We start from the raw sequence: 13,855 nt of genomic DNA, 5'->3' as shown, positions 1-13,855 counted from the left end.
TTGTCCTCCATTCATTCAGAGATTTAATATTGCTTAGAGGGGATACAAATACAAATTAAGGCTCCTAAGGATCTGGTGATATAGTAGCAACGAGCTGCATTGAAACCCCTAAAGCATGCAGTTTGAGTCCATCAGCTGCTCCAGGGGAAATAGATGAGCAGTCTGCTCATGTGATAAACTTCCGCTGGAAACCTGCCAGAGGTTCATCTACGGATCAGTTCTGACTCTATGGTACATAATTAACAACAAGGATAAAAATATTGTGTTGCAACTTGAGCCTTGAATTTGTTCTTCAGTTCTTTCAGCTTAAGAGAAGCCATGAGAGTTTATTCTTTTTTATTTTCTAACTTCAGCCCTTTGCACGTTTCATTATAATATTTTGTTTTCCTGAGCTGCCCTTTGAACTTTTCTATTCAGCTCCTTAACTCCCTGATTTCTTCCCTTGGCTTTGGCTTCTCAGTGTACTAGTGCAATATTCAGAGTCTCTTCAGACAGCCATCTTGGTCTTTTCTTTCTCCTCTGTCCTTGTGATGACCTTCTGCATTCTTCATGGATAGTATTCTTGATTTCATCCCATAGATCATCTGGTCTTCATAGTTGATGGTCAGTTCCACAATCAGCACCTGGAATAGTTTTCACAGCTGTTGTTGAGCTTCTCCAACAATTCTTTCCAAATATATAATCAATATGATTCCTGTGTATTCCGTCAGATGAGGTTCACATATAGAGTCATCACCTGTGTCTGTGGAATTTTGCACATAAGAAGCACCAATGTGAGAAAATTTGACATAATTAAAAAATAAGTAGATCACATAAATAAGGACATACTAGGTATTTATGCGCTGAGAATGAATGACATGAGCCATTTTGACCCCTATGATGTACTATGCCAGGAATTCAAAAGTTAGGAAAAATGGGATCACATTCATAGTAAAAAAGACTATTTCTTTTATCCAGAAAGCATCAAAAGAAACTAAAAGAGTGCACAGAGTCATTGTACTAAAAAACTGGCTGACACAGAAGAATTTCAAGAAACAACATATGATCAAGAAGCAGTGGTAATCAAGGGGGGAGAAATCAAGCTGCTCTGAAGAAACTGGCAAAAAATAAGGCCTCAAGAATTGATGGAATACCAATTGACATATTTCAACAAACAAATGCACCATGATGTGCTCACCAGGTTGTGTCAAGAAATCTGGCGGACAGCTACCCAGCCAACTGAGAGGAAGAGATCCATACTTATTCCCATTCCTAAAAATGGTGATCCTACAGAGTGTGGAAATTATCAAACAGTATCAATAATATCATGTGCAAGCAAAATCTTGTTGAAGATTATCCAAAAACAACTGAAATGGTACATTGATAGAGAACTGCCAGAAATACAAGGTGGATGTAGAAGAGGCTGTAACATTAGTAACATTGTCAATGTCAGATGGATCTTGGCTGAAGGAAGAGTATCTGATGAATATCTATCTGTGTTTTATTGACTGTACAAAGGCATTTGTGTGGATTATGACAAATATTGACTAACCTTGAGAAGAATAGGAAACCCAGAACACTTGATTGTGCTAATGTGAAATCGATATTTAGATCAGGAAGCAGTCATCAGAACAGAGCAAGGAAACAAAGCATGGTTCAAAATCAAGAAAGGAGTGTATCAGGATATTTTCTTTCTCCATATTTTTTCAATCTATATGCAGAACAGATAATTTTGGAGGATGGATTTTATGAAAAATGTGGCATCAGGATTGGAGAAAGAAGACTCATCAAAAACTAGAATTATGAAAGTGAAACAACCTTGCTCGCCAAAACTGAGGAGAACTGAAATTTGCTGCAGAAGGTCAAAGACTGCAGTATTCAATATAGACTGAAGCTCAATATAAAGAAAACAAAGATTCTTACCACAGGCCAGTTGACAGCATCATGATAGATGGAGAAGAGATTGAAGTTGTTCACAATCTCATCTTGCTCAGCTCCACAATCAAACACTCGTGGCAACAGTAGTCACCAAGATAATCTGCTGTCAAGGACTTCTATAGCATGCTAGGGAATAATGATGTCAGTCTAGAGCCTAATATGTGCCTAATTCAGGCCACGGTATTTTCATTTACTCACTATGCATCAGAAAGGTGGACTATGACTAAAGATAACAGAAGAAGAATCAATGCCTTTGAGTTGTGGTGGTGCAGTATTGAACATATCATGGACAGGCAAGAGAAGAAACAGGTCTGTCTGGGAGAGCGTGAAACCAAGTTGCTCCTTGGAGGCAAGGATATTGAGGCTTCATCTCACATACTTTGTACTTGTTACCAGGAGGGACCAGTCCTTGGAGAAGGATAACATGCCTTGGAAGGGTAGAGTCAGCAAAGGAGAGAAAGACATCAGATGGGATGGATTGACACAGTGACTGAGGAAATCAGGTCAGATGTGTCAGAGATACTGAGATTGGCTCAGGATAGGACAAAGTTCAGAGATATTGTTCATAGGGTCACTATGAGTTGTAATCCACTCAATGTTATATAACAACCAGAAGAAGGATAAACAAGCAGATTCTATCTGCAGACTGCTTTCTGGATTTTTGTTCATTAAATGGCTGGGAAGTGGGCCACAGATCAATTTATTGTACCAAAGGTACATGCCACTTGAAGTTGTTTAAGAAAGGGGTTACTAGTCATTTTTATATCACATTATTCATGATAAATTATAGTAGTATATATCAAGGATTTCAATCATTAGAAGGCATATAAGAGACAGTGAAGCACTGAAAAGTTTATTTTTGTGATTCTGAAAGTTTAAAAACAAATGGTAAAAATTATTTGTGATACTTAAGATATGCCTACTCATAAACCCTGGGATTTTAGAGTTGAAAGGATTCCAAGGAGGAACCATTGACATCTTTACAGTTTTCTAGTGCATTGATGCCTAACTTCTTTTGACAACTGTCAGTGGTTGGGATGTTTGGATTTTGTGTGAAAGTAATAGATGCAAATAAAAATATAACAACTGCATAATAACATAGTCAAGGGTTGGTGTATCCTCCATTCTCTGGTGATAGTGTCCCTCCATAGTAATTTTACATGTTTGAAGTATTTATGTTTGGAGTCATAGTGGCTCAGTGATTAAGTAGTTTGCTGCTAATTCAGGAACCAGTGGTTCAAACCTACCAGTGACTACATGAATGAGAACATTTAGCAGTCTGTTCCTGTATTGTTGACATTGTTGTTGGGATCTGTCCAACTGGTTCCAAATAATATTCAACCCATATATCACAGACCAAATCACTGCCCAGTTCCCTAACATTCTCACAGTTGTGTCTATGCTTGAGCCCATTGCTGCAGACACTATAGATATCCATGTCTTTGAGGGTCTTCCTATTTTTTTGCTGACGTTCTACCTTACCAAGCTTGATGTCCCTACCCAGGACCTAGTCTCTCCTTTCCTGATAACATGCCTGAAGGACATGAGACAGTGTCTAGACATCTTCACGTTCAAAGAACATTCTGGTTGTCTCTCTTTCAACACTTATTTGTTCGTTATTTTGGCAGTCCATAATTCAAAGCATCTTAGGTACTCCTTATCCGTTGTCCAGCTTTCAAATATGTGAGACAACTGAAAATACCATGGTCTGAAGCAGATATACCTTAGACCTTAAAGTGACATCTTTACATTTTAATACTTTAAAGAGGTCATTTATAACATATTTACCATTGCAACATGTTTGGCTTCTTGATTGCTTCTTTCATGGACATTGATTGTGGGTCCAAGATAAATAAAATCCTTAAGAACCTGAGTCTTCTTTTTTTTCTATCATGATGTTGTCAAACCATTGTAGACAATGAAGGTCCTAAAAGCTTTTCTCTATCCTATAGTTAAGACCAACTTTATTTTAAGAAAGTCTTGCTCAGTTATATTTTAAGTGTCTTCCTCCCATGGGGCTCATCTTCTGGCATTATATCAGACAATGTTCCACTACTATTAATAAGGTTTCACTAGTCAGTTATTCTCAGAAGTAGGCTGTTAGGTGTTTCTCCCTAGTCAGTTTTAGTCTGGAAGCTCCAATGGAATCCGTTCACCATAGATGACCTTGATCGTTGGTATTTTAAATACTAGTAGCATAGTTTTCAGCATCACAAACAACACTCAAGTACAAGTGGTTTAGCCAAGATTTTAAAAATACACTGTCCATCCCATGTTTCTAAGATTGCACAGCTTTATGGAAAAAAAAATTGCTTGCTTTTCTCCTAGCCAGTAGATTTGAACTGCTAGCCTTCCAGTTAGCAGCCTTACAAGCATGACATCATCAGCGTTTCTTGAAGTAAAGATTACAGCCTTTTAAAAAAAGTCTATGCTCTGTCCTATGGGTCAATACGAGTTGGAATCAAGTTAATAGCACACAGCAACAAATGTTTATTCTTCTTAGTATCTTTCTGCAAACTGTTATAACACCTACTGATTATTACACATTTTTTTCCTTTTAGATAGGATAAAATTTTTGTGAAATATAAATTTAGTAACTTTGAAAAGGTAGCTTGCACTTTTGATAGCTTGTCTGACAACCCATTGCCTAACACTACAACATTAAGATTTGTTCTAGTGTTTTCCTGTGGAAGTTTTATAGTTTATATTTTGATCAATTTTAAGTTCATTTTTATAAAAGGTAAGAGGCTTAGTTCACTCAAACTTATTGCTGTTGAGTCAGAATGAACTCATAGCTGGCCTTCCATCGGTTTTCTGAGGTTAGAAATCACAGAGGAGACATTTGTCCATCTTTTTCCCTGGAGCTCCTGGTGGATCCAAATTGTTGGAGAAATGCGGCCTTTGGGTAGGCAGAACAGCCACCAGAGATTTAGGTAGAAATGATTTTTTTTTTAAGTGAATGGCTGTTTTCCCAATACCTTTCGTTGAAAAGACTGTTCTTTCTCTGTTTAACTGATTTACCAACTTTGGAAAAAATCAGTTGGCTATATTTTTGTGATTCTATTTCTGGACTCTGCTTTATTCCATTAATTTTTATGTCTGTCTTTTCACCAACTTCACACCATTTTGATCTTGGCAGTTACAGAGTAAATCTTAAAATCAGGATATGTGTCTTCTTAATTTATTTTTTCCCCCAAATTGTTTTGACCATTTGAATGTCTTTGCCTTTCCATATAAATGTTAGAATCATCTTGTCTCGAAAATCAGAAAAATCCTGCTGTGTTTTTTAATGGAATTTTGCTAAAATCTGCTTGAAAAAGAGTTGATATTTTTATTAATATCTTCCAGTGCACTAATATGTTTCTCCACTTAATTAGGTCTCATGTGATTTTTCTCATGAATGTTTTATAGTTTTCAACATATAGACCTCTAGTTTCTAATCTCACTTTCTTAAAAATTTTTTTATTTTAATTTTTGTGTGTGTGTGTGTGTGTGTGTGTGTACCGTCAAATCAGATTTGACTAGTACAGGAGGAGATTGTTCCTCCTTTTCCAGCAAAGCATCTGGTGGATTTGAACCGCTAATCTCACTTTTTAATTGTTCATTGCAAGTATTTAAAATTAATTTTTAGGTATTGACTTGTTATCTATGTTAATTATCATGTTGTCTGGGAACTGTGACAGTTCTCTTCCCTTTGTTTTATTTCATCTATATTTCTTTTATTTCTTTTTCATGCCTTACTGAGTAAGCATAGACAGCACTAGGTTTAGTTCTTCAGCTCTCCTGGCATCATCACCTTGAAATGCTTAATACTTTTTAACTATGAACTAGACTCTGTAAATTATGTAGCTGGAAGGGGGCTCTGGTGGCTTAGTAAGGAGCTGTGCTGCCAATCCAAAGGCATATGGTTCAAATATGCCAGCTGTTCCACAGGAGAAAGTTGAGCAATCTTCTCCCATGCAATCTACTGTCTCGGAAAATCTACCGGAGAGTCAGCTGTAATTCGATGGTACACAACAACATAGCACCAGTCACTGTTTAAAAGTGGTGGCCTAATATGGAGGGGAGTTTAGTAGGAAAAGGGAAAGATGTTTTGGGTTAGTATATCTCTTTCAACTATGTCAACTGATATAATTTAGATTCTACCCTTAAGAAATAAATAAAGGAAAAAAGGTCAAAACAATGGTATTATCAATATTTACTGGACACAGAAGAACTTGTAAACTAGTTCTTATCTCTGTCTCAAAATAAAGATACATTTCAAATGGGATCCTAGCAACCACAGGTGGATTGCATTGTTCTTATGAATCTTTCATGATCAAATGGAAGAGAAGGAGCACCTTGAAGGGAACACTTCTTCCATCGTTTTGTATTAGAAAATTTGAAACTGAAAAATAAAAGTAATGGATTCTTATCTTTCTTGCATTTTTAAATGTCCGCAAATTAGCAGCAGTTCCACCACATGAAATTTTGAGTGGGATATTTAAAAGAAGATCACCTAGATGCTATGCTTCTTTGCTGCTGAATATCACAATAAAACCAGAATTCTAAGAGGACTTATAGATCATCTTGAAATAGAACTTCATTACCTAGAATTCTGTTTGTGTGTATGTGTGTTTGTGAGAGAGAGAGAAGAGAACAAAAGGTCCCCAAAGGGAACTAATTAACTCTGAACACACTTACAAAACACATAAAAAATATAAATGCCAAATCCAGTTTGTTACTCTTAGGTAAAATTGCAATGAACAGCCAAAACTCATTTCACTAAGAAGTCTTGTGTAGTCAATGATCCTGCTGCAGCTCCACCCCTCATTTCTTTTTTCTTTCCTTTTGTGGGGGAGGAATAAAGTATCTAAAGGAGATGATTTTATAGTATTGACCTTGTATCTAAAAATGTGAGATTCAGTCTGTGCAAAGCAAAATTTGTTGATGATTTAACTGTTCTTGCCACTCACTTGGATCGAACCCAAATACATTCACAGCCATTGAACTGATGAGGCCATATGGCTAGTAATTAGACTCTTGTCTTGGCCAAGATATTGAGACATTTATTACATTTTCTGTTTAGTATTTATCACAACTTTTTGCCTATGAAAAGTCATGAGGAAGAGATTAAATTTGTCCTTCCACTTTTCACAATTGCCCACTTGATCTTTCTTCCCAATCAAAATAGACCAATTTCTAAAAATAATTCATAGATAATAATATTTGCACCTGATACAAAACCCTTTGCTTTTTGTTCATCTGACGATATCAATCAAGCATCATGAAGGCAATGGGGAAGCGAGCTAGCTCAGAATCCTGCCGAAAAAGTTGTTTAAAGTGGACTAGAGGTTTGTGTGATTTTCTGCTACAACAAATCAATGCACAGTTGTTAGACTTTGTACAAGAAAACAAACACTATGTTTTAACTCTTAACTGTAAACATTTCCTGAGTGCTTAATATTTGTCTGATGTTATTTTAGGCTCTAAAGAAAAGAAAGACACTGTTTCTGTCACACTGAACCTTAACAGACACATAATAAACTCACTCATTTTGGTAAGTTAAGTCAAAGGCAACTCATAGCTGACCTTGCAGTGGGTTTTCAGAGGCTGTAAGTAACCTGAGAGAGGACTGATGGTTATCGTCTCATGAAGCATCTGGTGGACTTGAACTGCCTGCCTTTGAGTTAGCAGTACAACTTTGTAAACACTAGGTCACATAATAAGACAAATATTAAACTCTGCAGTTGATTTAAAACAAAACAAAACAAAACAAAAAACCACAAACCCAAGCAATGATCTTTTCAGTTACTTCCAATGCTTCTGAACAATGAATAAGGAAGACCAAAAAAGAATCGATGCCTTTGAATTGTAGTGATGGAGATTACTGAATATCCGTTTGGTGGGCTGCCAAAAGAAATCTGTCTTGAAAAAAATGCAAGCAGAGCGCTCATTAGAGGCAAGGGTGGCGAAACTTTATCTCAGAGACATTAGACATGTTGTCATCAGGAGCCAGTCTTTGGCAAAAGACATCATTCTTCAAACTATGGAGGTCAGCTAAAGAAAGGCAACTTCCCACAAGACGGATCGACACGGTGGTTGTAACAATGGATTGGCGTGCATCAGAGATGGCGAGGATGGCACAGGATAGGGAGAAATCCAGATCTGTTGTTCATAGGGTCACTATGACTAATAGTGGACTTGATGGCACCTAATAACAACATAGCTGATATGAAACAAGCCTTGATGGAGCAGTGCTTAAGTTCTTTACTACTAACTGAATGGACGATGGGTAGCCACCGAGCAGCCCCTCAGTATAAAGACCTAGTAGTGATGTGTTTCTGTAGACATTGCAGTCTAGAAAACCCAATAGAGCAGTTTGTCATATGGGGTCACTATAAGTCTAGTTGAGTTTGTCATATGGGGTCACTATAAGTCTAGTTGACTTGACAATGTCAACACAAACAGTCTATGGATATCAAAAGAACCTTCTAGAATTGTGGAGTACACAGTTTGCACAACTACATGTGGTGACCACCTGGAAAAATTTAACTAGTTCACCAACTGTGGCCAAGTACTCACAAAGCAAAACCTGGTTTCAGTGCTTAGTTTTAGAATTCTATAACTAATAGAACTTGAATGCAACATAAAAGCATTGTCTCTTCTTTAAAGGTTTTAAAAGTGTGTAGGCATACTCAAAGTATATGAATGGAATTGATTCGCCACTTATAATTTCAACAAAAACACCTACCACTTGTCCAATTAAATGAAATATAGCATAATAGGGGAGTGCTTATTGCTTCTTTTTTTCTTTTTTCAATTTTTAGATGCGGACTTTCCAGTTGTTCTCCAGCCTACAAATGCAAATGAGAAAACACAGTTGATCCAAGAAGGATCCCGAAGCTATTGCACAGACTCTTGATAGTGAGACCATTGGGAGCCCAGAGTCCCTTCTCTTGGTCCAGCCATGACTCCAGGTGTTGATCTGGGAGATTAAGGGCATGAAATGCTGTGAACTTTTCCACATTTGCATTTTGTTTTTAGGTTAGGAAGGGATGACTGCTACATGATTTTCTTAGCATGCAGACTCTCTGAGTAGAATTCCTGAGAAACACATTCAGCTACGACGAATAAAGACCTAAAGATTGTGTTATGCTCCTTGCATGATGACATCAGGCAGCCTTTGCAAACACACCCTTTATGAGAATCAGACCTCATTCACCCTAGACCAAAACCTCATTGCAAACGACAGGCCATTTTTGTCTGTTTAACTAAATGCTATATTAATTATTTATCATTAATACAAATTGAGGAGGATTTTTTTCTTCTTCTAGGAGCCTTTTCTCTGTTGGTTTTCAACTTGGCTACAGAAATATGCCAACAGGCAGAAAGAGCTAATTAGACTAAAAAGACAAATCACATTATGTCAAAGTATCATTTGGGAAGATTAGATTTACTGAGAACTGACAAGTAAAGCCAAGAAGAGATAGAGTTCGTGTACTTTTAGATGGATTTGTAAAAAACATAGCCCAATCTTCAATCTGGATAAAAATTAGAAATAATTGAAAAAATCATCCTGAGCCTGAACCAGCTCCAAGCAGTATATTGGCCATTAGAAAACGTAACTGATCTACATTAGCCAGATTAAGGAAAAGAAACACAGGGCCAAAGGGTTAGAATTCTACATTTAAAAGGTACTTCATGCATTTATTTGCCTCATTTTTGGTGAGACAATTGCCCTGACCAGAACATGCTCATCTGTGCACATGTTGGACAATTGAGACCATCTCTACATTTTCTCATTTAATCCTTATGTTTACTATTTGGTATTTCTAAAATAGTACAACAGCAGAAAGTGTTTGTTTTCTGAATATTTCCATAGCTTTCTGTAAAATATTACATTTCTCAAGATCTTGCTATGTTTTTATATAATATTGCATGACATGCCATTTTTCCTTTCTTATCCCCCAACCCCCGACCAAATTTCAGTCACTGCTGCTAAATATATATTGTAAGTGAGAATTGATGTTATAGCTCTGACAGTTGTGAAGTCATTAAAACTCAGCTCTAACTCTTGATTTACTAAAATTTTTTTTAATTGGCATATTCAAGCAGAAAAAAAGAGTGGTTTGAAAATAAAAATAATTGTTCTAATCTAAGCTCTCACTAGCCCTACGACCAAGAACAATAAAAATAAGATGTCAGATCTATGGTGGATCTATTTGCTATTATATGTGACCTGGCTGCTATCTGTGTTATTGCAAGGACCAGATGATATAGCTGAAGGGAGAGAACTCTGAAGTCAAGTGTTTAGAGATCTTACATTAATTTATGTTTTTATGTCGTCTGCATGGTGCGGGTTGTTGATGGGTCTTCCTCTAATTCTAATGTCACATTCTTAAAGTGTATCTTCTCAGATACTGGGAGTTGGAGGAAACTAAGGGAAAAGGGGATAAATAATGAACACTGCATTGGGACAGATGAAGAAAAGAACTGTTTAAAAGGAATATATAATTATACATTATTTGTATGACAACAGTCCAGAATAAGAGGTGCATAACAACATGGACTGGGGGAGAGGGGAGGAAGCAACAATGAATGAATTTTTTAAAAAAAAAAAGCTAACTGGGAGGTTAGGAAAATGTACAGCAATAAATGAATGAAAACTCCAGCTGTTCTGTAAACTTCCAGTAAAATCACAATTAAAAAGAATAAAAAAATTGAGTGTCAAGAATGAAAAAAAAATTTATGTTTTTATATACAAAGAGTCTGTGATTTCTTGTGCATGTAAATGTAGATCTCACTCATGAGACCTAATGCAGAAACCCAATATTAACAGTTTCAGTGACCAGTCAGCACTCAATACTCCCTGCTTAGTAAACAAGTCTTATTCATATGTTTTGATGCAACAATAGGATAAATAGCCCTGTCTGTGGATCACCTGAATCATTGCATCTCCTTCCTTTCATGTCTCTAAGCATAAAGTTAAGCATGATTTTGAATGTTGGTTTTGTGTGCCATTGAGTCATAACTGACTCAGAGCAGACCCTCCACTGAATTTTCAGAGGCAATAAATTGCATGGCAAGCAATTGTCCTTCCTTCTCCTGTGGAGCAGCTGCTGGATTCAAACCACAAGGCTTTGGGATTGCAGCACAGCTTCTTAACCACCTACAAATTGCAAAGCTCGCCTTCTCACTCTTGCCCAAACTTCATTCTTCTATTCCATGTGGTTAAAATAAAAATAGGGGAATGGACTGAAGTCACATGATGGAACCAAATTCCTAGAAGTGTTCTGGTCATAGTCCTTCAGAAAGGACTATGTTCTGATTCCAGCGATATATGTATAGTGAGTGCATGCACCTGGGTCCATATTCAGGATGGGCTGAATTCTGCAGCATAAGCTCTAATTCTTTAGAAGTAAGGACGGACTATTCATGAGAATGGGCTGCTGAAGTACAATGTGGGAGCCAATAGGAACTCTCATCTAAAACCAGCTGCAAGTGGTTCTGATTCCACAAGCATCTTAGCAAAGGAGCATCAAGAAGTGGTGTGCTGGTCATGGATCTCAGCTCAGTCTTGGTTAGTACAGTCATTTAAACCTCCCATTCTAGTCACTCCCACCTAACCCTGTTACCAGAACTACCAGTGTGGTTTATCTCATATAGGATTTTGTAGACTTTTTTTCTATCTTCTTTCTATCTTATAAAGGAACATAATTTCAAACAAATACATCTACATATGCATTTTCTTTCACAAAATACATGCCTTAATTTTTTAAGTCAATAACCACATTTCGAATATGTAGGCTAAAGTATACAAGCCTTGACGAACATCTGATATAACCTAATCAGGAAATAAAAAGTCCCTGAACACCTAAAAAATTCAACTATTCACCAAACTACTGCTCAACTACTAACTAAAAGTTGCCCATTTGGACCTAACCAGAGACATTGCAGGAGAGATCTGTTTCTATAAAGATTAGAGCCAAGAAAACCCTCTGGAGCAATTCTACTCAACACATGGGGTCTCCATGAGTCAGGATTGACTCAAAGTTAATAAGCACCTACAGAAAATCTGGAAATTCCCTCAACAGGTAATGAATTATCTCTTGCACTGTCCTTAAATGAAGGTTTCATTTAAGGTTACCTCACTTCTCTGGTAGGCACATTAATGGTCCCCTAAAATGAACATTGTAGGATTAGGTGAACTGATACAGTCACTGGGGCAATGGGTGTAGGTATGTCAGAGTCAGTGAGATTGATTGGCTTAGGACAGGGCAGACTTAAGAGCTGTTACACACAGGGTCGCTATGAGGTGCAGACAACTAAACAGCACATAACAACAATAACAAGCTAAACATGTCATGATCTCCAGAATCTGTGAATTTACTACCTTTCATAGCAAAAAAAGGATTTTTCAAATGCAATTAAGTTAATGACTTTGATGTAGGGGTAAGAAGTCCTGAAGAGTCATGGTAACCCATTGTAATCATAAGAATCTTTTTAAAAAATGAAAAAAAATCCCAGCTCTGAAGAGGGGTAGATGTCCAACTGAAGAACAGAGAAGAGTCAGAGAGAGGCTTTGACGATGGACGAAAAGGACCACAAGCTAAAGAATGTAGGCAGCCTCTAGACGTTCAGTAAAGTTTTCATATATAAATTGATCCTGAATAACAAATGAGTAAGCAGAGGTTTTAAGAAAAAGATGCCAAGACTGTCCTGAATGCCTGTCCCAGAAGGGACAGGTGCACATTACTGATCAACAGGTGTCTCAGACTATACTGGGAATACAAGGGGTTATTTCTTTCCCAACAGTCTCTTCTCTCCATGCTTCCCAGTACTCCAGCTCCTTGCCTGTCCAATTCTTAACTTTCATTTTCTTTTGAAGCCCTGCTCTCTCTGGTAACTACTGTCAACTCTACAGACAATGTCTACTGATCTCCTAGATGAGTGGAGCTTTGGAACCTACCTGATAGTGAAGGGAGCTCTAGCGGCTAGTCTGTAGGGAGTTGCACTACTTGCCCAAAGAAAGTGTCTCTCTGGTGGTTTCAATCCACCAGCAGCTCTGAGGAAAATATGCAATCTCCTGTGCAATATACAGGTTTTAAAAATTCACTAGAGGGTCAGCTGTGAATCAATTCTGACGCATAAACTGAAAAGTTTCAGTTTTGACCCTCGAGTAGAGAAGGAAGATCTGTGGCAAACAGCCTAGATAACAATTTTCTTTTTTCCCCCTTTGATATGCTTTATTAATAATCCAATTTGCACATGCTTATGAAGCAATTTAAAGCACATTCACTTCAATCAGGTGCACCTTAGTCTTTAAAGTGATATCCTTGTTTTTAACACTTTAAGGAGGTCCTTGAAAATAGCTTATTCAAAGCCGTACATCATTCGGTTTCTTTTTGGGGGAGGCTTGCTCTTCTTTTGTAAAAAAATTATTTTAATGAAAGTTTATAGACACTTTGGATTTCCATTCATTCATACATTTCCATTCATTCATACTTGTACACTTTCCTCTCTGCCCACCAAAAAAAAAATTCTTTCATTGTTATACAATTTCCTTTCCTCGCCCCCCCCCAAGTCCACTCCACTATGCAGCTTTAATGCTGGACTCTTATCATGACAATAATACCTATCATATATTTCTCCTAAACAGTTCTCTCCCTCTGTTTCAAGGCAGTATAGATTATTAATCCCCTCTTAGTTTCCCCCCTCCCAACTCTAATGTCAGTCCCACTTTACAACAGTGGCACTATGCAGTATTTGTCCTTTTGTGACTGAGATACTTCATTCAGCATAATGTCCTGCAGGGTCACTCATTTTGCATATTATTTATTGAGTTCCTAGTTTTTCTTTTTTTTAATTATTAAATTTTATTAGTTTTAATGAACCTTTACAGAGATTTTGGGTTTTCATTCATTCATTGTTGCATTTTTTTTTCTCCACTCTCATC

General features: G+C 37.1%; 1 protein-coding gene across 1 annotated transcript in view; it reads left to right on the top strand.

Annotated features, from left to right (window-relative positions):
* The window catches only part of DNAJC5B (DnaJ (Hsp40) homolog, subfamily C, member 5 beta), a 78,652-nt gene extending 69,831 nt beyond the window's left edge, over positions 1-8,821 (top strand). Inside the window, exon 4 of the mRNA XM_006880433.1 lies at positions 8,727-8,821. Within this exon, the coding sequence (XP_006880495.1) occupies positions 8,727-8,821 (95 nt within the window). The remainder of the gene's footprint in view (positions 1-8,726) is intronic.
* Positions 8,822-13,855: the final 5,034 nt, after the last annotated feature.

The sequence above is a fragment of the Elephantulus edwardii genome, unplaced genomic scaffold (assembly GCF_000299155.1).
Source record: "Elephantulus edwardii isolate Elephantulus edwardi_28Jun2011 unplaced genomic scaffold, EleEdw1.0 scaffold00008, whole genome shotgun sequence".
Lineage (NCBI taxonomy): Eukaryota > Metazoa > Chordata > Mammalia > Macroscelidea > Macroscelididae > Elephantulus > Elephantulus edwardii.
This window is presented reverse-complemented; position numbering and strand designations above follow the sequence as displayed.